Consider the following 24,525-nt stretch of genomic DNA (forward strand, 5'->3'; position numbering starts at 1 on the left):
CATCTCTTTAGCCAAGCATTCACATTATAATTACCTTTTATACTACAGTTAAATCGGATCAAAAGCATTAATATTCTGAACAGCAGCTATGCTAATTATTTCCCATCTGCTTTTCTGATGTTATCTCGGGACACTAGTAGTAGTTCCACTAATAGTTCGTCAGCTCCAGTTTGTATCCAGCCTCTCAGACTTCAGATGCCCCAACACTTGTGATGAGACGACTCGACGCCTGTGAAGAGACGACTCAACGCCAGCGTTGTTATGGCCTAAATTAATACATGATTGATTAGCTTTTTCTAAGATTTTACTTTAACATTCTCTTTCTAACATTTTTCAATGTACATTTATGAAATGCACTTTCTGTAAAGCTGCTTTGAAACAATGTGTATTGTGAAAAGCGCTATACAAATAAATTTGAATTGAATTGAATTGAATGGTGCTTATGGAAAGAAGCGTTTCTTTGGGTAACGCTGTAAAATGCCATCAAAACTATTCTGGAGACAGTTTCGTTCAGAGATACATTCATTTAACCCCCCTTGGCTACTGTATACAGGCCACCAGGGCATAATACAGACTTTACCAAATAATTTGCAGATTTTCTATCAGAGTTAGTTCTGGCCGCAGATAAAGTACTAATTGTTGGTGATTTTAATATCCATGTAGACAACGAAAAAGACGCATTAGGATTAGCATTTAAAGACATTCTAAACTCTATTGGAGTTAGCCAACACGTGTTAGGACCCACTCATCACCATAATCATACTTTAGACCTAATATTGTCACATGGAATAAATGTTGATGCCATTGAAATTCTACAGCAGAGCGATGACATATCAGATCATTACTTAATATTGTGTATACTCTATTCATGAGCTCTAGATTATTGTAATGCTCTACTGGGGGGTTGCCCTGCTCGCTTAATAAAGAAACTCCAGCTGGTCCAAAACGCAGCCGCTTGAGTTCTTACTAGAACCAGGAAGTGTGACCATATTAGCCTACTCTGTCAACACTGCACTGGCTCCCTATTAACCTAGACCTAGAGGTCGAAGATCACACTGGCGCGGCCACCTCAATTTATTTCTTATCAGTGCCAAAGAGATAAGAACTTATCAGTGCTCAAATAACTCTGGTGATTTTTATCATTCAGGCAAGTGTTATACATCATTATAATATGTTAAGTTTCTACTTTTATTTGTGTACACACAATAAAAACAAAATGTTGTGCTTTTTGAAAAATAAAGAAAACAAACATGATGCGCGATCTGCAGCCTTCCTGTCAATTAAGTCCAATCGGATTCTCTTCAGAAAATGAACTGTAACTTAGTGGATAATTGACACACAAACATGAGACATGTCTAAAAAAAACTGTTGAAATGTCAGGTTTTGGGGATGGGATGGGCAGTTTTAATTTTTGTCAGTGAGTTCATTGTGCAAAAACAGCTACCTAGTCACGCTGGTTTTGTTGACGGAAGTAACAACGCTGCTTCTCAGGTGCTGTGAGCAAATCACTCCCCAGAAGTAGAGCAGTGCTGCGCCTTCTGAGAATATAGTCCCCAGTATGTATACGTTTATAAGATGGCTGTGTATCATGTAACCTTGTTATTTGTACACGCTGTGACTATACACATCACAACATGTAAATAGGAAAATGTTGGCGTTATTGTATCACTTATTGAGCAGTAGGCTAGCTGGAGCCATGTACCTCCACTCTTTGTGCTAAGCTAGGCTAGCGGGGGTGGGGTGGGGTCAGACAGAGATATGGCACGCATGGAGATGAGAATGGTATGTATGGACTTATCTAACTCTGGGGAATACAGTTAATAAGCCAAAGTCCCAAAAAGTTGCTGTGTTCCTTTAAATAATGTAAATCAAATCGAAAACAAACATTCTCTTTTTATGTAATCTGTTTGAAAAGAGAGAGATGTAAGTTGTGCGCCAGCTTCTTCATTATCCGCTAATGTGGCCACGCCCACGGAACGCATGTTCTTTTGATATTCAAATACTGACGCGATCCATGCGAACAGAGTCAACGGCCACATCAAGATTAGTGCATGTAGGCCTACTTTACATCGTTTTGAGACGCGGTGAGGAATAATCCTGGAATAATTTACCTCAGAAGAAAAGCTGTTGTTTCTAAGAGCAACAGATCCAGCCGATGATTGTAAGGTAAGTTTATTCTGTTAGTTTCTGTGAATATTAAACAGCAAAAAAAATATGAAATATGAAGTTTAAATATGAATCCTGCTGCAACATAAAATGTCATAGACGTAAGACTGTTTAGACAAGATTTCTTTGGCCTGTTTTGGACAGATTATGAAGTGTTTACTGTAAAATAGCCTAGTGTCACATCAATAAAGCTTTTGTTCGCAAATTTCTGCTCAGATGCTATATGTTTTGTGTACAATAGGCTACTTTTAAACGTATTTTGTTTAATATTGATGTTTTAATATTATAGCCTAATGTTATTTTTTAATTTAATCTATGTTGATCATGAGAAGTGAACAGTACGAGTAATAAATGGACTACATTTATATATTGCTTTTAACAGACCTACGGCCATCCAAAGCGCTTTACATTTTGCCTCACATTCACCCATTCATACACTCATTCACACACCGACGGCGGTGTCTGCCATGCAAGGCGCCATCCAGCTCGTCAGGAGCAGCTGGGGTTAGGTGTCTTGCTCATGGACACCTCGACACTTGGTCAGGAGGAACCGGGGATCGAACCACCAACCTTCCGGTTTGTAGACAACCTACATGAACCACTGAGCCAATGCCGCCCGTATAATAAAGGACACATCATAAGATGTGCAATACGTCACAAGACATGGAGTTTGTCAGTAAGGATTTTGACCACTTCATTAAGTTTTGTTTTGTAGAAAGCCTTTCTTTAAAGTGAATTTCTTTTTTGTATAAATTGTATCTTAATTTCAATCAATGTTTCATCAGCCAATTGCCTGGATTTAATAAATAAGAAGCAAATATAGCAGACAATAGCCTTAGCGCTGGTGCAATTATGCATTGCACAGCGCGTCTCATAAATAAACCGAAGCTCTAAATGATATTTGAGTATTGTGTGTATCAATTCGTTTACAAAATCAAATGAGCTGGGTTAGGGTTAAGGTTGAGCTGACCCACGCATATCTCTAGCGGCTACACATTGTCATGTTGTAAATAAGACAACATCTGTATTGCAAAGCTCTCCATGTTGTGGTTGTTGTTATTTTAGGCGTATACCTACCGACGCAACATCATTGCCATAGAAACCAATGCAGATATTCTGAAAAAAGAAAGAGCGACATGGACACAAATATTTAATCTGAACAGTTGCGATACACAATGTGGACAATAATTTTACATCAGATTCCAATTGGATACACAAATAATCAGATTTGGACTGACATGATCATTGTGATAATGGATTTCAATGATCGAGCCCGTCACACATGTCTCTGCAGTGGCAATTTATCCAAAATATTCTCGTATAGTTAAATGTAACTTTGACCGAGCTGACTGTATGATTGGCAAATTGACCATGTTTGTTACTTGGAAAATTTTATCACACAACTGAAAAAGCAAAAACTAAAACAATCTAGATTGTGATGCGTCAAATAAAACAACGTTTTATGTTTGAGCAGACATACTACAGCCATTGCCAACATTATTTGAGTTTTTTTCGAGGTGGGCTAAGTATTTTTTTCTTATTAAAACATTTTGCTGAAAGATAAAATAATGTACTTTTGAGAAATCTGTTTAAAGTAATGTACACCCTTATGCGACAGGAACTCTAGTCATAACAGTAGTGCAATCATAACAGTTTTGTTTTACATTGGGATTGTTATTGGACACTTGCTCACAGATCAATTAATCATCATGGCTGATGGCAAACAACTCTTCTTTACAGTGGCATAATTAACTTGTTCATTGAAAAGAATGTGTGCGTAGATGTCTGTGAATGTCTGTATATTTACTCTGAAGCTGTCAGTTGGAGACACTTACAGTCCGGTTGTATGAAAGGATGGCATACATCAGCAATGTTCTGTTAGCGTGAGGAGCAAAGAAGAATAAATCAGAACATGGAGTCCAACTATCAACATTAGTTAAAGGGGGGGTGAAATGCTGTTTCATGCATACTGATCTTTTTGCACTGTTAAAGACTTGGATTCCCATGCTAAACATGGACACAGTTTCATAAGCTAAGGTGGACGTTTGATGGGAGTATTTCTTTGCCAAAATTAGTACTTCCTGTTAGTCATAAGTTTCGGAAAGTTTTTTTCGATCATGGGTCCGCTTGACGTCAACAGGGTGGAATTTCCTTGTATGGGCCGTACGGACAATTCTACCGGAAGAGCGCGCGCGAGAGAGAGAGAGAGAGAGAGAGAGCGCGTGAAAGCAATAGGCTACGCCCATCAAAGCGCTGGCTCGTACAGATGGAATTTGCTTTTCCGGATCAACAACTGAGTTGCGCAAATATTTATGTCTGTTCCCTGCATTTCGGTGCCGATTGTTTTATAAACAAGGCCCAGTTCGACGCCGGATTTTCAGATCGCCTAATACTGAAGGATGGAGCGGTCCCAACGATAAAGGTCCCAACGTTGGAACCGCAGGTTTGACTGCTTCAAATGTCTGTTTTTGCCTATGCCCATCAAGTAACGTTAGCCCAAACATGATCACGTATTGATCAATGGAGCATGCGATGTATAGTGTGTGTACATTTGTTTAGCTGGCCACTATATGTGTATGTTTGTGTATTGTAAAAGCACTCCAAACAACAATACACAAAGAATGGGGAAATATGTTGAACTAAATAAGCGCGCTTCTTCATTCAAATGCGCTACTATTCCATGTCTTTCTATGTAAACACTAGCCTGACGCGCAAAACCAGTCCGCTTACTACAAATCATGTCTACACAAACCACGCGTAAACACACACACACACATACACACACACACACACACACACACACACATTGTAACACTCGCGCTTGACATGGTGTTCTAAATAACACAAGCCGCTAAACATATTATATAGTTAGTGTAACTTATACCACATAGTTGACGTCCTGCTCTAGCCGTTTTTGCTGCTGCTCCTGTTCAACTTCAGCCTCTGGGTCTGATTCCGGATCATAGATGTATGGCTGTATCTGATTAAAAGCCATTTTTTATTTTGAATAAAGTTTTTCCCTGCTTTTAGGGATGACGCAGCTTTCAGACGCACTCAACACAGTAACAGCGGCGCGCGCTCGACATTCTTTAGCTCCGCCCACACGATACGCCCCCAGCCGCACGGCTTTTTCCGGAAAGACTCGGAACAGCGCATCTTTCTTTTATAATTATAATAAAAATAAAGACTTTTCGGAGATATGCAGGATGCAATGCTACTCTATAGGTACTCAAGATTGACATGAGACTGACTGAAACTGAGTGTTCCCCCCCCCCCTTTAATACATTTGCTATCATCAATCAGAAAAACATATATTTGTTAACATATATTTATTAATATCTAAAGCACAGAAGAGTTCATTGCTTGTTTATGTTACAGTGTGTGTTAACAGATAATATGAAAAATGTGTTCATTTTGAAATTAATATTAAGATTAAATCATGATGTAACAGTATTGTTCAATGTTAGTTCATGTTACTAATGTATGTAGTTAGCTGATCTTAAAAAAAGTTTCCCTCCAAATAAATGAAAACAATTAGATCATGATGTGCCATTCAAATGTGAGAACTCCATTTCACAATAAATAAGTTGTTAACAAATATATAATATGACAAAAGCACTCAAATGTATTCTAATACTCCAGTTTGCATCCCAAAAATATGCCATGATAAACGTCTAGTCTAAATATAAACTCAATCATTTATCATTTATCAATCATATTTATCAAAATACTACTAGAAATTCAGAATGACAAACATATACCCAAATCTGTCCTCAAAGACAAATAATCCTGAAAAATACTACAGATATATTCTCATCACACGTATTAGAAAATCCGTAAACAAACTGTAGAACCAATTTTCCATGATTCAACCACTTTAGTTCTCTGTCTAAAGATTTAACTCTTGCTTGTGAATTCTTCAAAGGAAAGCAGTTGAGCAAGAAAGCATCCAAAGGGCCAGAGAATGTCTGTATTATCGATTACAAATGCAAATAATAAAAATATATTTTTAAAAGAAATATTACCTGGCCAGTTCAGCTGTGTCCCACTACTGTATGTCAACAACAGGAAAGCCGAACAATGAATCAATGCAAGACCAGCACGCCTGCAAACCAGCTGCTGAATAAAAGCATCTGCTAAATTAATGAATAAAAATAAACACTAATGTAAAGTCTTCCTTTATACTGACCAAACAAAAGAATGATTAAATTATTAATAATTAAAGATCAAATTAATCAACAGCTTCCAACAATATTCTTATGAATATGGTTGTCCAAGATGGAGTTGATTAAAGCGAATGACCATCTGATATCAAACGTTTCAACTTGACACCACAATAATGCTTGTGATCTTTGCTGACAAATGGCAAAGCCCTGATGGCATAGCTGACCGAGCAGCTATATTTGTGGAAAGTCCTAATATGACCACCCTTAGGGAAAGATGCCTTTTTTATTGAGCACATGTCCCCTTCTCATAAGGTGTCAACGCCTTAGAATTTATTCCACAGACTCCTGCCATCATTTCAAAGAAACTAGGAAAGCCTGTTGAACACATTGCATTGTCCTTGCAAGGCAAAGCAAAAGGACATGGGCGGGATCCAAGGCTAGGCACACGGCACACCCAACGCCACATCATCCTGGAGAGCTCTGTACAAATCAGGGCCGCTTTCATGATGCATTCGTGCTTGGTTACAGCTCAGAACCATCACACGAGACTCGCTGATCGTGGATTTAGTCATCCAATTAAATTTTGCAAAATGGCATTTACCATTAAGTAAATATACCACACACTGACCCTACTCTCACTTAGAAAAAAACGACCAATTCTTAAATCTCTTAATTGTCTTAAAAGCCAAGACATATCACAGTCACTGAGGCACAGCAACTGCTGTAAATACAATACATCTAGACCGAAGTCTGGAGAGTCAGTCATGTCGCTTCTTTATTTATCGTCAGTCCGCCCAGCTCTAAAACTTGTTCTATGGTAAAGTACAAAGGCATTATAGACATAGCAGTAAAGCTGATTTGAAATGATGTGTAGTGTGAAGAGCGCTGTAATACAACTCTGAGATCAGCAGCATTTGATCACAAATTAACAGACACATGAAGCCCAATAGACTAACACAGCCATTGGTAGAGTGTAAAACTGAAATAACAAGCTGGAAACTAGCAGAGAGTGTAAATCATCCACTTCAATGTGTTTAATAAATGCGTCTTATGTATAAGCTATTTCTATTTTCCACCTGATTAGAATGACTTTATGATTTTATTTTGATGGTCCACTTTAGAGATTCTCCTAACTATACTGTACGTAATTTTGCTACATGTCATCTAACTCTTATTACAGTATTAGTAGACTGTGCTTAATACACTATGTTGGCAAAAGTATTGGGACACCCCTACAAATCACTGAGTTCAGGTGTTCAATCCCTTCATGGCCACAGGTGTATAAATCAAGCACTAGGCCTGCAGATGCTTCTACACACATTATTGAAAGAATGCTCTCAGGAGCTCAGTGACCTGTGCAATAAGTCCATTTGGGAAATTTCCTCTCTACTAAATATTCCACGCTCAACTGTTAGTGGTATTATAACAAAGTGGAAGCAATTGGGAACAACAGCAAGTCAGCCACGAATCACAGAGCGGGGTTTCCGCAGATTCAAGAGCTCCAGACCTCCAAACTTCTGTGGCCTTCAGATGAGCTCAAGAACAGTGTGTAGAGCTTCATGGAATGGGTTACCATGGCCGAGCAGCTCATCCAAGCCTTACATCACCAAGTGCAATGCAAAGCGTGAGATGCAGTGGGGTAAAGCGCGCCGCCACTGGACTATAGAGCAGTGGAGACGTGTCCTCTGAGGGACCAATCACGCTTCTCTGTCTGACAATCCCATGGACGAGTCTGGGTTAGGCGGTTGCCAGGAGAACGGGACTTGCCTGACTGCTTCACCAAGACATTTTGGACAATTTCATGCTCCCAACTTTGTGGGAACAGTTTGGGGACGGCCCATTCCTGTCCCAACATGACTGCGCTCCAGTGCACAAAGTGTCGCTCCATAAAGACATGGATGAGCGAGTTTGGTGTGGAGGAACTGGACTGGCCTGCAGAGAGTCCTGACCTCAACCCGATAGAACACCTTTGGGATGAATTAGAGCGGAGAATGAGAGCCAGACCTTCTCGTACAACATCAGTGCTTGACCTCACAAATGCGCTTCTAGAAGAATGGTCAAAAATTCCCATAAACACACTCTTAAACCTTGTGGAATCCTTCCCAGAAGAGCCGAAGCTGTTAGAGCTGCAAAGGGTGGGCGACTCCCTATTAAACCCTACGGATTAAGAATGGGATGACAGTAAAGTTCATGTGCATGTGAAGGCAGGCGTCCCAAAACTTTTGTCAATATAGTGTATCTGCTAACACTTTATCTTGATGTTCCCCCAAAAGACAATCTACTGAAGAAAACTGAACTACTGAAGTAAATTTGCAAGTACAACCCTAAAACCTAACCCTAAACTTACAGTCTAATTAGAGTTAGCAGACATGTAGTTGACAAGTTATTTATAGGTGGTAGAATGTCTAAAGTATTATGAATGATGAAATTGACTAGTCTCATACCTTTTCATAGGCTTGTCTAAACAGCATTATTCTGCCAGATCTCGTCTGATTTTCAGCATATAAGTGTCACCATATGCACAAGTTCACAGAATGACAACTGTTGTGCCCAAATTTGCTGCTTTGTCACATGAAAAGCTTCCCAGGATTCTGGGAACAGTATCCCAGTGACATTTGAGAGCTTCTCCACGGCTAAACTTGGCTCTACTGTAGTGCCAAGGCACTTGAAGAAGATTATGCTCAACATAGGACTCAAACAATGTCTGAACTCCAGTAAACGATACCCTTCTCATAACAACCCTTTCTCAAGGTTAAGGCGCTTGATCACAAGTGACACCTATAAATACATCAAGTGTAATTTTTTATCACTATATTGGTGGCTTATTTTCAAATATTTGTTTAATTAATCTAGTGTCAATTCACCTCATCTTACTGAAGGGTTCACTGCCATTATCTCAACCCCATTATCTGTTCTTCTAACAGAATATTTCATTCAACAAAACTAAAACTAAATGAACACTGGATAGTTAATTACATCATAGTGATAACATATTTAGTTGGTTTCAGGATATTGATGAATGTGACAATCAGTCACAAAAATTCCCGTTGAAACGGAGCTTAAAATACATGACCAAATACAGTGTGTGCATTTTGCTGAGTGAACAGTATTCTCCCTATATAAGAAGCTGCTTCAGGCTCCTTTAAGAACGGACTGGAACTCAAAGGTGGGTGAGTTGTTCATCATGCTCTCCTTCTACTATTAATCTAATATCACATACTTGTGTTCTGCGGTTTAGAGATTGAATGGCTAACTCTGATACATGGTAATTAGTTAGCATATTTAAGAGTTTAGAGTGTGGCTATGCATTGTTCAACATGCTTTTGACACATATTCGAACTCAAATTTTCTACCTTTCTCTTAGCATCTCCTACCTCAGACACATTCTCTCTGGACAGGACAGCAGGTATTATGATTGTGATTAATAAACAAAATATATGCATATTTATATTCATTGGTTTTGATTTTAGAAGCAAAGAAAATAAGAGATCCCATTTCAGTTCTAAAGCAAACAGTTGCTTGAATAGAGCAGGTGTTTTCAAACTGGGGTCCGGGGACCCCCAGGGGTCCTCCAGAAGGTTCTAAGGGGTCCCCAGAAACTTTCAGAGAATAAAAAGACAACGCAAAAATAGATAAAGTCTACTGAATATTCTGTTTAATTTCTAAACGTTTCTCTCCTTTCTTGCAGTATACATTACAGAATTGTTTATGTTTGCTTTGTATCTTTAGTTTGTTTTTCTCACTATAGTCCCCTTTATCTTGCTCACTGGGGTTTTAAGGCGGTATTCTTAATGCAGTACGTAAGCTGCTTACATACATTTGTTAGTTGCTTATACAAATAATTTTTAATTGAAAATGTTTTTTTCAGGTTTATATATCCAACATTAATAGCCAATTTAAGTTGGGAAACAATATGTTGTATTTATAATGTCACCCTTACTATTTATCTAACAGTTTAAATGTTTTTTTGTACATAAAAATAGATGGATTTTAGGAAGGGGGTCCCTCATATAGGTTCATCATATTTGGGGGTGCTTGGCTTCATGAAGTTTGAAAACCCCTGGAGCAGAGTACCAAAATGTTTAAATTGTTGAACTTGTTGAGTAAAGAGAGTTGCTCAGGATAATTAAAACTGCTTTTGAACACAGCTCAGAAACACTCACATGGAGCAGCATCATTGCGCTCCTCATTCATAGGAATTCATATGTTTTATTCCACTTGCACTTGTTTAATATTTAGACGTAATGAAAGTATTAATCCCTCTGCACATTCTCTCCTCATCACTTCTCACAGTAAACCACAATCATGGGAGATGGTGAAATGGAGTGCTTCGGCCCGGCGGCCGTTTACCTCCGGAAGCCGGAAAGAGAGAGAATAGAGGCTCAGAACACCCCCTTTGATGCCAAATCGGCTTTCTTCGTGACAGTGCCGGACGAGATGTACCTGAAGGGTGTTCTTGCTAGTAGAGAGGGTGGAAAAGCTACTGTCAAAACTCTGTGTGGGAAAGTAAGTAGAATTAGAAACTGTGTTGATCTTCTATAAGACAATTTTACATGATGCTGTGGACTGTACAACTGCTTGCCAGGTAAAATAAATTTTGCATTTGTTGTTAATGTCTCATCCATGTTGAAAACTTTATAGACAGTCACGGTAAAAGAAGATGAAATCTTCCCCATGAATCCTCCCAAGTATGACAAAATTGAGGACATGGCCATGATGACCCACCTCAATGAGCCTACTGTGCTGTATAACCTCAAAGAGCGTTACGCAGCATGGATGATCTACGTAAGTCTCAGCAAATCATATTTTATTCCTGGGATGGGGCGGCAGCATTGTAAACCTGGACTATCTATCTCCGTTTCAGACCTACTCTGGCTTGTTCTGCGTCACTGTCAATCCCTACAAGTGGCTCCCAGTGTACGATACAGTCGTTGTGAACGGATACAGAGGCAAAAAGAGGATTGAAGCCCCGCCTCACATCTTCTCCATCTCTGACAATGCCTACCAGTTCATGCTCACTGGTAAGTGAGGATATACATTTTCAATCCGTTTTGCAAACCAATAAACTTGTGCTAAACTTGAGCCTGCTTATATTTTACTTAACACACCTACAATTTCTTTATTTAATGGACTCGTTTTATGTAATGGATCTCTCATGAGTAATTTATGTATTTATGTACATTTTGTTACATATATGATATACAGAAAAATCTGAAAATACGATCTGTTTAGCGGTGTCACTTAAAATAACACTAAATATGTTTCAGACAGGGAGAATCAGTCTGTCCTGATTACGTAAGTAGGCTATGATAATTAAAGTTTTGTATAAGAATCAGCATGTAAATGCTAACACTGTTCAAGCTTTTGAGATAAGGCAGTTTAACACCTGACTTTTCTGCTGGAGAACGCTGGTAACATGGTCATGCAAATGCATAAGCGTTGTTCTTATTGGCATGTGCTGGGAAAGACAGGATAACTAAAGTAACAGAAAGGTGTGGGGAAAAGCCTTTTACTGACAGTGCTGCATGTATATGAGGTTAAGACCACACTGCCAGCATAATGCACAGGTTTCACACCTTAAGCAGCTTTCTGGTGCGCATGTAAATGTAGTGTCTGACATTTATGGATTTTAAAGAAGTACTTACATAGAAGCCAACATATCACACCATTTATAATATTCTGAAATATGTTCTTTCCCATCTTTAACATTTCCACTGCATGTCCAGTGGAGAATCTGGTGCAGGGAAGACTGTCAACACCAAACGTGTCATCCAGTACTTTGCGACAATCGCTGTGGCTGGTGGAAAGAAGACAGAACAAGTTGCTGGCAAAATGCAGGTGACTAAACAATCAAATAGTATTCAAAAAACAGTGAAATAATTATTCTGCATGATGAAATTACTTGACTACTCACCAGGGGTCGCTAGAGGATCAAATCATTGCAGCCAACCCTCTGCTGGAGGCTTATGGAAATGCCAAGACTGTGAGGAATGACAACTCCTCTCGTTTTGTAAGTTGACAATAATTGTACAAACTCCGTTAACATTCCAAAGCTGGGAAATTTTAAACTGTTCTAAATATTTCAATCTGTTTAGGGTAAATTCATCAGGATTCACTTTGGGACCACAGGAAAACTGGCCTCAGCCGATATTGAAACTTGTGAGTCATTATTGTTTTAAGCCAAAATATGAATGTTTAATATGGAGGCAAAAATTTTGAATTTTTGTTTTGTTTTGTTTTTTTTGTAAGATCTGCTGGAAAAGTCAAGAGTAACATTCCAGCTGTCTGCTGAGAGGAGCTACCACATCTTCTACCAGCTCATGACCGGACACAAGCCGGAGCTGCTCGGTGAGAAATCGACAGTATTGTGCATTTCATTTATTACCATGTTTGAGATCACTGTTACTATACCGCTCATCAACTCTTTACAGAGGCCCTGCTCATCACCACCAACCCTTACGACTATCCAATGATCAGCCAGGGTGAAATCACTGTCAAGAGTATCAATGATGTGGAGGAGTTCATCGCCACAGATGTAAGTGGACTACATTATTATTAGTAGTAGTATTTTCAGATTCTTTTAAATGTATCTGAGCAAACAAACATCAGAAAAACACCAGCATAAACGGAATGACATAGAATATAAGATACAGTATTTCCTCAAATAAAAACCGGGGCCTTTATTTACCTGAACTGCAGAAGGTCACAGGCTTTTATTTGAAGCAGGCTTTAGTTAGGGGCAGGCCACTCCCTGGTTTCAAAGGATTGCAAATGCAATGCAAATTTTTGTTCATTTTATTCATTTTTAGAATTTAATAATTTATTTGTAATCAACATTTTAAGTGGCCCATTAAAAAGTATTATTTATAAGTTGAATTATGTTTTTAAAACATACATGAGGTCATATTGTGACCGAGCGGTGTGTGCGTAGAAAGAGCGGTAATTTCCTCCAGTGGAGAGCACCTTACTTAAGATTCTGTTCATTTCTGAAGCTCATTCCACTCAGCACCGCACGCTCAACCCAGAACTCCTTTTGTGACATGCTGGATATAGGTCTATCTGAAATAAATAGTAAGGGCTGCCCCTGACTAAAGGTTTTTTTTCCTTTTTTTTTCTAGTAGTTGTTCATTTAAGCCGTTGATCATGCGCCGCCGCCACCTCCATGTCATTGTCTGTTATAGGCTATTTGCTTATTTATTAAATCCGGACAATTTGGTTGATAAAACATAGATTAAAATTATACAAATTATACAAAACGAAATTCACTTTAAAGAAAGGCTTTCAACAAAACAAAACTTATTGAAGTGTTATTGAACTTGTCTTCTGACATTATGCATCTTATGTGTCCTGTTCACTTTTCAACGTAAATTAAATAAAAAAATAACATTATCATACTGTATTTAAACTGAAACTAATTATGTGTTTTAATGGCTACAATTATAGTAGGCTACAGTAGGCTACAGAGAAATGTCATGTCGGAGCGAGATTTTACCGCACGCCATTTTTCCGGTGAGTGGTTCATGAGTGAAGCTCCGCTTTGCTTCACTCACATGCTCTGGTAAGGTAGGGTTAGGGTTAACGCAATTTTTTGGGGTTCATTTGTATTTCCTGTCGCTGTACAAGCTTGTTTATTGTATATGACTGTGTAAACCTTTTATTTAAAGGTTTAATGTAGGCCACAGTCCATTGCATCACGATTGCAAGAAGACTCAACATTGTGAAAACTGTGATGTGCAGTCAAATGTCCCGGTGTGTATGCTGTTTAAACGAGTGTTCTCACCGATATATATTTGTTGTTCTTTCGTGTTTTATAGACTCAATATAAACCTGTTATTTTACAAACCCAACTAATGCATCCGCGCTTTCTATATTGGTTGCACGTGAGAGAAAAAAGCTTCCTTCCACTTAAGAAGAGTTGTGCACTTTTAAGAACTTTTTATTTAAATATATCTCTTTACATATTTTTTTATGCTTAAAAACTATAATTTCGTTATTTTTCTAACCCAACTAATTACTCATTGCGCGCACTTTTCTCAATCCGTTATGGAGCTATTCAATTTTGATTTTGCATATTGTATTTTTAACGTCCGTTCGTGTAGTTCATATGACCACTTTACAATATTTCAATAACATAATTTATTTTGAAGCCTATGCTGTTTTCTTGTACAAAATAAAATATTTTAAGTTAAATGTAGAGTAAGACATGTAAAAAAGACAAGAGGCTAAGAGATTGTCAAGATCATTTGTGTAACCTGCCTAACACGGTATTTTCTCAGACTAACACACATCACATCTCTCATAGACTACAGTATTTAAAATAGCAAATATGCATCAGTTATTTTCTCAATTTAAATTTACAGAGCAATCCCTGCAAAGTTTTTAGGTTAACTATAGAAGAGACCAGGATAATTGTGCGTCGCACTTGCAAGACTCACAATGGGGGGCGATGGTCACGATGGTTTTGCTCCTTTTGCACAACCCTACTGTTAATTACGATTAACTTACATTACAGATTATCCACACTAATTTTTCCCCGGCCTTAATTTAAGACTGGTCTTTATTTGTTTGTGCTGGCCACGCCCCGGGCCACTATCAGAGGCCGGCGTTTAATTGACTACAGGCTTTTATTTGAGGAAATACGGTCCCCTTCTCTTTGACTCAATAATGTGTGATTCATTTGGTCATTGTATGAACAGACTGCCATTGACATTCTGGGCTTCACTGCTGATGAGAAAATCAGCATCTACAAGCTGACAGGTTCTGTGATGCATCATGGGGGCATGAAGTTCAAACAGAAGCAGAGAGAGGAGCAGGCCGAGCCTGATGGCACCGAGTGTAAGACGTACTATTAACACAGACTATTAACATGTAAACATTCACTTCTTTAGCGACAATAATGTGTAAAACTGTTCTTCCTCAGTGGCCGATAAAATCGCCTACCTCATGGGCCTCAACTCTGCTGACATGCTGAAAGCTCTGTGTTACCCCAGAGTCAAGGTCGGAAACGAGATGGTGACCAAAGGCCAGACAGTACCACAGGTGATCACTTATCTCCTCAAATAAAGTTAGAAATGTCTCGGAGACATTCATTGTAATCTCGAGAAGTAAAAGTGTAATGATATGATCTACATTGACCTTTGAATTTCTCAGGTGAACAACGCAGTCTCTGCGCTCTGCAAGTCTGTCTATGAGAAAATGTTCTTGTGGATGGTCGTCCGTATCAATGAGATGTTGGACACAAAGCAGCCTAGACAGTTCTTCATTGGTGTGCTGGACATCGCTGGATTTGAGATCTTTGATGTGAGCATCAGCTATCAAAGGCTCTGTTACAATCAGGATATAAAAGATAATAGACAACCGTAAGAACTTGCCTCTGTTTAATTATCAGTTCAACAGCTTGGAGCAGCTTTGCATCAACTTCACAAATGAGAAACTGCAACAGTTCTTCAATCACCACATGTTTGTTCTGGAGCAAGAGGAGTACAAGAAAGAAGGCATTGAATGGGAGTTCATTGACTTTGGTATGGACTTGGCTGCCTGCATTGAGCTCATTGAGAAGGTAAGAGACATTCAGCAAATTAAAATAATTATTCATATTGTGCCTGTACTTGAGCTTGAATATTTCTTCACCAGCCAATGGGCATCTTCTCCATCCTTGAAGAGGAGTGCATGTTCCCCAAGGCTACAGACACAAGCTTCAAAAACAAGCTGCATGATCAGCATCTGGGCAAATGTCCAGCTTTCCAGAAGCCCAAGCCTGCCAAAGGTAAGGCAGAGGCCCACTTCTCTCTGGTGCACTACGCCGGCACTGTGGACTACAACATTAATGGCTGGTTGGACAAGAACAAGGATCCACTGAACGACTCTGTCGTGCAACTCTACCAAAAGTCATCGCTAAAAGTGCTGGCCTTCCTGTATGCCGCTCATGCAGGTGCTGAAGGTACGACCATCTGCATTTCATCAATTCCTTTGTGCTTTAATTATAATTTGTTATGATGTAATTAGGTATTATCTAATAGTGATTTATTGATGGGGTTAATGAAAAGCAACACAAAATCAATAAAGACCATTTTTTCATTGACTTAAACAGCTGAGGGAGGCGGAAAGAAAGCTGGCAAGAAGAAGGGTGGTTCCTTCCAGACTGTCTCTGCACTTTTTAGGGTAAAACAGATTCTCTCTTTTAATGAAGGAGGTGAACTTTTACACCATTAAAGATTAGACTAATGACAAACATTTCCACAGGAGAACTTGGGAAAGCTGATGACGAACCTGAGGAGCACTCACCCTCACTTTGTGCGCTGCTTGATTCCTAATGAGTCCAAGACTCCAGGTAAACTTAATCCCTGAAGACTCAAGTGCATCACAGTTAACACTTAAAATACATCTGGAACCTTAAGGACATTTTCATTGCAGGTCTGATGGAGAACTTCCTGGTTATCCACCAGCTCAGGTGTAATGGGGTGCTGGAGGGCATCAGAATCTGCAGGAAGGGTTTCCCCAGCAGAATCCTCTATGGTGACTTCAAGCAGAGGTAAAGACTCCTTTTTGAAACCACTGAATTAGAGATGATGCACCACCTAATCTTCACAATCTTGTGAATATTATACAAGAACATGACTCTTCTCTGAATGTCCTCTAGATACAAAGTATTAAATGCTAGTGTCATCCCTGAGGGACAGTTCATTGACAACAAAAAGGCTTCAGAGAAACTCTTGGGCTCTATTGATGTTGACCACACCCAATACATGTTTGGGCACACCAAGGTGAGCTGCACAACAAATGACTCAAAAAAGCTCAAAAAAGGTAAATGGCTTCCATAAAATACCAGTAACATTATTATATGTTCTTATAGGTGTTCTTCAAAGCTGGTCTCTTGGGTACTCTTGAGGAGTTGAGAGATGAGAAACTAGCAGCGCTGGTCACCATGACTCAGGCTTTGTGCCGTGGATTTCTCATGAGGAAAGAGTTTGTCAAAATGATGGAGAGGAGGTATGAATGAACTTACAAAACTATTTGGAACATAACCATTTGTTATAAAAGATGGATAATGATTAATTTACTGATTGCAATTTACACAGAGAAGCAATTTATTCCATCCAATACAACATCCGCTCATTCATGAATGTGAAACATTGGCCATGGATGAAGCTCTACTTCAAGATCAAGCCTCTTCTAAAGAGTGCAGAGACTGAGAAAGAAATGGCAGCCATGAAGGAGAACTATGAGAAAATGAAGGAGGATCTAACAAAGGCATTAGCTAAAAAGAAAGAGCTTGAGGAGAAAATGGTGTCAATTATTCAGGAGAAAAACGACCTTCAACTGCAAGTAGCATCTGTGAGTATTTCAGCCCTTATTGATGCTAATATGGATGCTACAGCTATGAACATAAGCCATTAAACTAAATTCATCTCAATGAACAGGAAAGTGAAAACCTCTCTGATGCTGAGGAGAGATGTGAAGGTCTCATCAAAAGCAAGATCCAGCTCGAGGCAAAACTCAAAGAGACATCCGAGAGACTGGAGGATGAAGAGGAAATCAATGCTGAACTGACTGCCAAGAAGAGGAAACTGGAGGACGAATGCTCTGAACTGAAGAAAGACATTGATGACCTGGAGCTCACATTGGCCAAAGTGGAGAAGGAGAAACATGCCACAGAAAATAAGGTCAATAATCTTTTCACATGTTCTTCACACTGCTGATTGTTCAGGGTATTGAGAATGAAACCAGTGAACAATGTCTCCATTTAGGTTAAAAACCTGACGGAGGAGATGGCCTCTCAGGATGAGAGCATTGCTAAGCTGACCAAAGAGAAAAAAGCCCTCCAAGAGGCACACCAGCAGACTCTTGATGACCTTCAGGCAGAGGAAGACAAAGTCAACACTCTGACTAAATCTAAGACAAAGCTTGAGCAGCAAGTGGATGATGTAAGATATTTGGCATGACAATAAGAGCATGAATCGATGGGAAATTAATTTAGTGTCTCTATACCAGAATTAAATGCTCTGGTTTCTGTAACAATAGCTTGAGGGCTCACTGGAGCAAGAGAAGAAGCTCCGTATGGACCTTGAGAGAGCCAAGAGGAAGCTTGAGGGTGATCTGAAACTGGCCCAGGAGTCCATAATGGACCTGGAGAATGACAAACAGCAATCAGATGAGAAGATCAAAAAGTGAGTGGACATCAGTTTAACACAATTACACATTTTTGTTTTTTAAATGTAAGTATTGTGCTCATTTTACAAAACACTACTTTAAAAACAGGAAAGACTTTGAGATCAGTCAGCTTCTCAGCAAGATTGAGGATGAACAGTCTCTGGGAATACAGCTTCAGAAGAAGATCAAAGAACTTCAGGTAACACTAACCCTAATCTTTTCTATGTATTATATCAAGTAGTTGCACAGCTGTTAAAACCCACATTACCAATAATCACTGGGTAATTTGATTTTCTTTCTTTCTTTAGGCCCGTATTGAGGAGCTGGAAGAGGAAATCGAGGCTGAGCGAGCTGCTCGTGCTAAAGTGGAGAAGCAGAGAGCTGATCTCTCCAGGGAACTGGAGGAGATCAGTGAGAGGCTTGAGGAAGCTGGTGGTGCCACTTCTGCCCAGATTGAGATGAACAAGAAGCGTGAAGCTGAATTCCAGAAGTTGCGTCGTGATCTGGAAGAGTCCACCTTGCAGCATGAAGCTACAGCCGCAGCTCTGCGAAAGAAGCAGGCAGATAGTGTGGCTGAGCTCGGAGAACAGATCGACAACCTCCAGCGAGTCAAGCAGAAGCTGGAGAAGGAGAAGAGTGAATACAAGATGGAGATTGATGACTTGACAAGCAACATGGAGGCTGTGGCTAAAGCAAAGGTAATGTCACTACAGGATTATTAATATAAAAGCATCTTTACAAACATCTGGATAATAATAATAATAATACATTTATTTAATATAGCAGTTTTAAAAGTTGCTTTCTCAAAACGCAAACAAGCAAACATAAAAGAGAAAACAACACACTTTAAATACAAAAATAAACTAATAAAATAAATAATCAAGTAAAAGCAATCCTAAAAGAGAATGTTTTGAGAAGGGATTTAAAAGTCACTAATGTATTTGCTTCCCTGATGCCAGCCGGGAGAGAATTCTAAAGCTTAGGAGCATAAGAAGTAAATGCTCTATCACCCCTAGAACGAAGCTGTGTCTGGGGAACAACCAAGAGACCACTCTGAGAGGAACGCAGATTATGACATGATGTGTAAGGCATTAATAGATCAGTCAAGTACTGAGGAGCCAGATTATGCACAGCCTTATATGCTAACATAAGGATTTTAAAATCAATACGGTACCTGACAGGGAGCCAGAGCAAAGACTCCAAGACAGAGGTAATATGATCATTAGCCCTGATCCCAGACAAAATTCTAACAGCCGAATTTGGTAAATATTGAAGTTTGTCAATTGAGGATTTAGATACTCCAGCTAGAAGACCATTACAGTAGTCAACATGTGAAAAGACAAACAAGTTTATCAACCTCTCAGCAACTGAGAAGGACAACATAGGACATAAACGTGCTATATTTCTGAGATGAAAAAAGGATATAACCTTAAATCTCTTTAGGCTAATTTAGAGAAGATGTGCCGTACCCTGGAAGACCAGCTGAGCGAAATCAAATCCAAGAGTGATGAAAATAATCGGCAGTTGAATGACATGAATGCACAACGTGCAAGACTTCAGACTGAAAATGGTAAGACATTTGAAATACATACATGTGGAAAAAAACTTTAAGAAATGAGTTAAAACATTTGTATGCTATTATATTTCATGGTAATATCTATAACCTGTTTCCAAGGTGAATTTAGTCGGCAACTGGAAGAGAAAGAAGCACTTGTTTCACAATTAACTAGAGGAAAACAGGCTTACACACAGCAAATTGAGGAACTCAAAAGACATATTGAGGAAGAAGTCAAGGTAGAGTTATACATAATTAATTAGCTTTTTTATAATATAAACAATTGTATAGATGGTAACTCAAAATGTTCTGCCTGATAGGCCAAGAACGCTCTGGCCCATGCGGTTCAGTCTGCCCGCCATGACTGTGATTTGCTCAGAGAGCAGTATGAGGAAGAGCAGGAGGCCAAAGCTGAACTCCAGCGTGGGATGTCTAAGGCCAACTGTGAAGTGGCTCAGTGGAGAACCAAATATGAGACTGATGCCATCCAGCGCACTGAGGAGCTTGAGGAATCCAAGTAAATACATCAATGGAAAAAGTCTTCATTTCCCTACATTTAACATGACAAATATTAGCAAAATTTAACAATTTCATTTCATTTTCCTCAGGAAAAAGCTGGCCCAGCGTCTGCAGGATGCTGAAGAATCCATTGAGGCGGTGAACTCAAAGTGTGCCTCTCTGGAAAAGACCAAACAGAGACTGCAGGGTGAAGTAGAGGATCTCATGATTGATGTGGAGAGGGCAAATGCATTGGCAGCCAACCTTGACAAGAAGCAGAGAAACTTTGACAAGGTAAGAAAGACATGGATAACCTGTAAACCTAACCCTAATCCTAACCCTAACCAAACCCTGTGAACTTAGCTAATTAACAATGACTACATTTCTCTCATTATCAGGTGCTAGCAGAGTGGAAACAGAAGTATGAGGAATGTCAGGCTGAACTAGAAGGTGCTCAGAAAGAAGCTCGTTCTCTCAGCACGGAACTTTTCAAAATGAAGAACTCCTATGAGGAAGCTCTTGACCACCTCGAGACCCTGAAGAGGGAGAACAAGAATCTGCAACGTAATGCAACTTTTATTTGTACACCAAGGACTAAAAAAAGAGATGCAATATAACAGAAAATCTTACACTTATGATTTTTAAACCACTTTAGAGGAGATTTCTGACCTCACTGAGCAGCTTGGAGAGACCGGAAAGAGCATTCATGAACTGGAAAAGGCCAAGAAAACAGTGGAGTCTGAGAAAACAGAGATCCAGACTGCACTTGAAGAAGCTGAGGTGCCATTCCTATGATGCTAACATTATGAAACCATTTATTTAAATAATATTATGACATTGAATATGGAATGGTTATAAATTACTCAGAAAATCTTCATGTCTGCTACTTAAACCTTTATAAATGTATTGCCATCACTCTAGGTGCTACAGTATATTGTGTCAAATTTAAAAAGTAAGTCAATTGTTTCCTTTTGTCCTTGTAGGGTTAGGTTGTCCTTCTTAAATCCTCATAAAAGTGCTTGTGACAGATCTAAAAAGTACATTTTTGTCTTTTGTCCTTGTAGGGCACCCTGGAACATGAAGAGTCCAAGATTCTTCGTGTGCAGCTGGAACTGAACCAGGTGAAGAGCGAGATTGACAGGAAGCTTTCTGAGAAGGATGAGGAGATGGAACAGATCAAGAGGAACAGCCAAAGAGTGATCGATTCCATGCAGAGCACTCTGGACGCTGAGATCAGGAGCAGAAATGATGCCCTGAGAGTCAAAAAGAAGATGGAGGGAGATCTGAATGAGATGGAGATCCAGCTGAGTCATGCCAACCGCCAGGCTGCCGAGGCCCAGAAACAGCTCAGGAACATCCAAGGCCAACTCAAGGTATCTTTTTGTAGAATGTGGAACTGCAATAAATACTGAATGTTTGACAAAATGAATATGATACATGAATTAATCAAAGCAAGAGAGCTAACAAAGAAAGAATGTTGCCACAGGATGCCCAACTTCACCTTGATGACGCTCTCAGAGGACAGGAGGACATGAAGGAGCAGGTGGCCATGGTGGAGCGCAGGAATAACCTGATGCAAGCAGAGATTGAGGAGCTGAGAGCTGCACTGGAGCAAACAGAGAGAGGCCGCAAAGTGGCGGAGCAAGAGCTGGTTGATGCCAGCGAGCGTGTGGGACTGCTGCACTCACAAGTACAAACAATCACTTCATACTTCTAACAAATTCAGGACACACAACAAACTTTCATATAAATGTACACTAAACTAACTGCTTAAATCCCACAGAATACAAGTCTTATTAACACCAAGAAGAAGCTTGAGGCTGATCTGGTCCAAGTTCAAGGTGAGGTGGAAGATTCAGTCCAGGAGGCCAGAAATGCAGAGGAGAAGGCCAAGAAGGCCATCACTGATGTGAGTGTTGACATTCTGCTTCTCTACTCTGATTTAAACAGTTATTTGCGTTGTGTTTAGGTGCATGTGGTAACAAAGGTATTTTTATCTATATTGGTTGGTTAATTTTAATTGACTTATATTTCAGGCTGCCATGATGGCAGAGGAGCTGAAGAAGGAGCAGGACACCAGTTCTCATCTGGAGAGGATGAAGAAGAACCTGGAGGTGACTGTCAAAGACCTGCAGCATCGTCTGGATGAGGCTGAGAGTCTGGCCATGAAGGGTGGAAAGAAACAGCTCCAGAAACTGGAGTCCAGGGTAAATTTGAGTGTTCAGGAGCTTAACGAAACACATTCTTAGGTGTACTGGTCATAGCAGAGAATTGACAGGCGAAACAATAACTCTCTACTGAAGGTGCGTGAGTTAGAGTCTGAAGTTGAAGGCGAGCAGAGACGTGGTGCAGATGCGGTGAAAGGAGTGCGCAAATACGAGAGGAGAGTGAAGGAGCTTACCTACCAGGTAAAACTACCCAGGAATTAGAAATGTTTCACCTTTACAATATACAGTTTAACTAAGACCATAACCAATATTTAAACCCAAAGACTGAGGAAGACAAGAAGAACGTGACCCGACTGCAGGATCTGGTAGACAAGCTGCAGCTGAAAGTGAAGGCCTACAAGCGCCAGGCTGAAGAAGCTGTAAGTCCAATATCAAATCTTTTAGCATTGACAAAAACGTCCAGCGCCATGAACGCACTGCAATGAAATGGGTTGGATATCTTGTGTAATCGTAACAGGAGGAGCAGGCCAACACTCACCTGTCCAGGTACAGGAAGGTGCAGCATGAGCTGGAGGAGGCTCAGGAGCGCGCTGACATTGCAGAGTCCCAGGTCAACAAGCTGAGGGCCAAGAGCCGTGATGTCGGGAAGGTATTATATTTTGTAAAAGGGGTAGGGGGTTGATCTTAATATACACTGCTTAATATACAAACGTTTCTGACTGGAAAAGACATGCAACTTCATTTTTGTAAATTTAAATGTCTTTTTATTTACTGAAGAGCAAGGATGAAGAATGAAGATGAGACATCACCACACATCTACAAGCAAGCATATAATATGACTTGTACTTTATCTTACATGTCCATTAAATGCAGTTTCTCAAGGCTCTCTGAATCTTTGTCTGTTTTTGTAGACTAGTAGATCATAGCACATGTCAAGGTCACAGGTTAATTTCTCAGATAAAAAATAATTCATACCTTGAATGCAATGTCAGTTACTAAGGAAAGTATATATCGAATATACAGATGTGTAAATACTTTTACAGAAATATCTTATTTTAAAATTCAGCTTAATTAGCTATACAGTCCAAGATTCTCACTTTCATTGATGAATGACAATTACTGTGTGCAAATGCACTCAAAGTACTTTACATGGAAGAGGGAATCTTCTCAACTACCACCAATGTACAGCATCAACCTGGATGATGCGACGGCAACCATAGTGCACCAGAACGCCCACAACACACCAGCTGATTGGGAGAGGAGACAGAGCAATGAAGCCAATCAGTATATATGGGGATGATTAGGAGGCCATGATGGACAGAGGCCAATGGGCAAAATTGGCCAGGATTACACCCCTACTCTTTTTCTAAGGACATCCTGGGATTTTTAATGACCAGAGAGTCAGGACCTCAGTTTAACGTCTCAAACGAAGGACGGTGCTTTTTGACAGTATAGTGTTGCAACACTCAGCCTTATCTGTCTAATTTACATACATTAAAATGAGGTCAGATAATACTGTGTGGAGTCTTTAAAAAGATTAGACAGGCGACAGTTGTAAAGTGAAAACCAACAGTTTATTTACAATGTTAACAAGAGACTTAAAACGACACAGTAAAACCAGGAAACCTCAGGCTGTTAAAAGCATAGAGTCCATAACACCATACCCTAAAACAGCCCGAATGAGTCCGTGTGTTGACACTCCTTATGCGAGTGTCCAACTGTGTATAAACAATCCAAGTGATAGTGAATCCAAATGTTTGTAATAGGAAAGGTTAGACTCCACAGTCCAGCTTTTGTGATCACTAGTGCATTTGTTAGTGAA

General features: G+C 39.6%; 1 protein-coding gene across 2 annotated transcripts; it reads left to right on the plus strand.

Moving 5' to 3' along the window:
- The first annotated feature begins 9,476 nt into the window (after nt 1-9,476).
- LOC307121035 (myosin heavy chain, fast skeletal muscle-like) lies at nt 9,477-23,589 on the plus strand. Of its 2 annotated transcripts, none has more exons than XM_079808422.1 (41): nt 9,477-9,502; nt 9,697-9,738; nt 10,626-10,838; nt 10,974-11,117; nt 11,197-11,353; nt 11,600-11,627; nt 12,059-12,170; nt 12,250-12,342; nt 12,428-12,491; nt 12,582-12,680; nt 12,764-12,867; nt 15,029-15,167; nt 15,253-15,371; nt 15,483-15,632; nt 15,721-15,891; nt 15,966-16,272; nt 16,423-16,493; nt 16,575-16,662; nt 16,746-16,863; nt 16,972-17,095; nt 17,185-17,321; nt 17,411-17,666; nt 17,753-17,995; nt 18,080-18,256; nt 18,354-18,499; nt 18,591-18,681; nt 18,791-19,180; nt 19,926-20,052; nt 20,158-20,276; nt 20,358-20,554; nt 20,646-20,829; nt 20,934-21,099; nt 21,191-21,315; nt 21,600-21,908; nt 22,022-22,225; nt 22,319-22,444; nt 22,572-22,742; nt 22,839-22,943; nt 23,027-23,122; nt 23,221-23,352; nt 23,481-23,589. In XM_079808422.1, exons 3-41 carry the CDS (start codon nt 10,638-10,640, stop codon nt 23,496-23,498), a joined length of 5,808 nt encoding a protein of 1,935 aa, XP_079664548.1. In that variant the 5' UTR covers nt 9,477-9,502; nt 9,697-9,738; nt 10,626-10,637; the 3' UTR covers nt 23,499-23,589. The 2 variants fall into 2 exon arrangements, with proteins under 2 accessions (XP_079664548.1, XP_079664549.1); XM_079808423.1 differs by having other exon boundaries at nt 9,477-9,498.
- The last annotated feature ends 936 nt before the right edge of the window (nt 23,590-24,525 follow it).

This window comes from Gobio gobio (assembly GCF_949357685.1).
Source record: "Gobio gobio genome assembly, chromosome: 24".
NCBI classification, from domain to species: domain Eukaryota; kingdom Metazoa; phylum Chordata; class Actinopteri; order Cypriniformes; family Gobionidae; genus Gobio; species Gobio gobio.

Bases quoted from the DNA above. Each gene is read 5' to 3' on its own strand.
- LOC307121035 (XM_079808422.1), top strand. From the start codon at position 10,638: ATGGGAGATGGTGAAATGGAGTGCTTCGGCCCGGCGGCCGTTTACCTC. The intron at 15,168-15,252 runs GTAAGACGTACT...GTTCTTCCTCAG, and splicing joins CGAGCCTGATGGCACCGAGT to TGGCCGATAAAATCGCCTAC. The intron at 16,663-16,745 runs GTAAACTTAATC...TTTTCATTGCAG, and splicing joins TAATGAGTCCAAGACTCCAG to GTCTGATGGAGAACTTCCTG.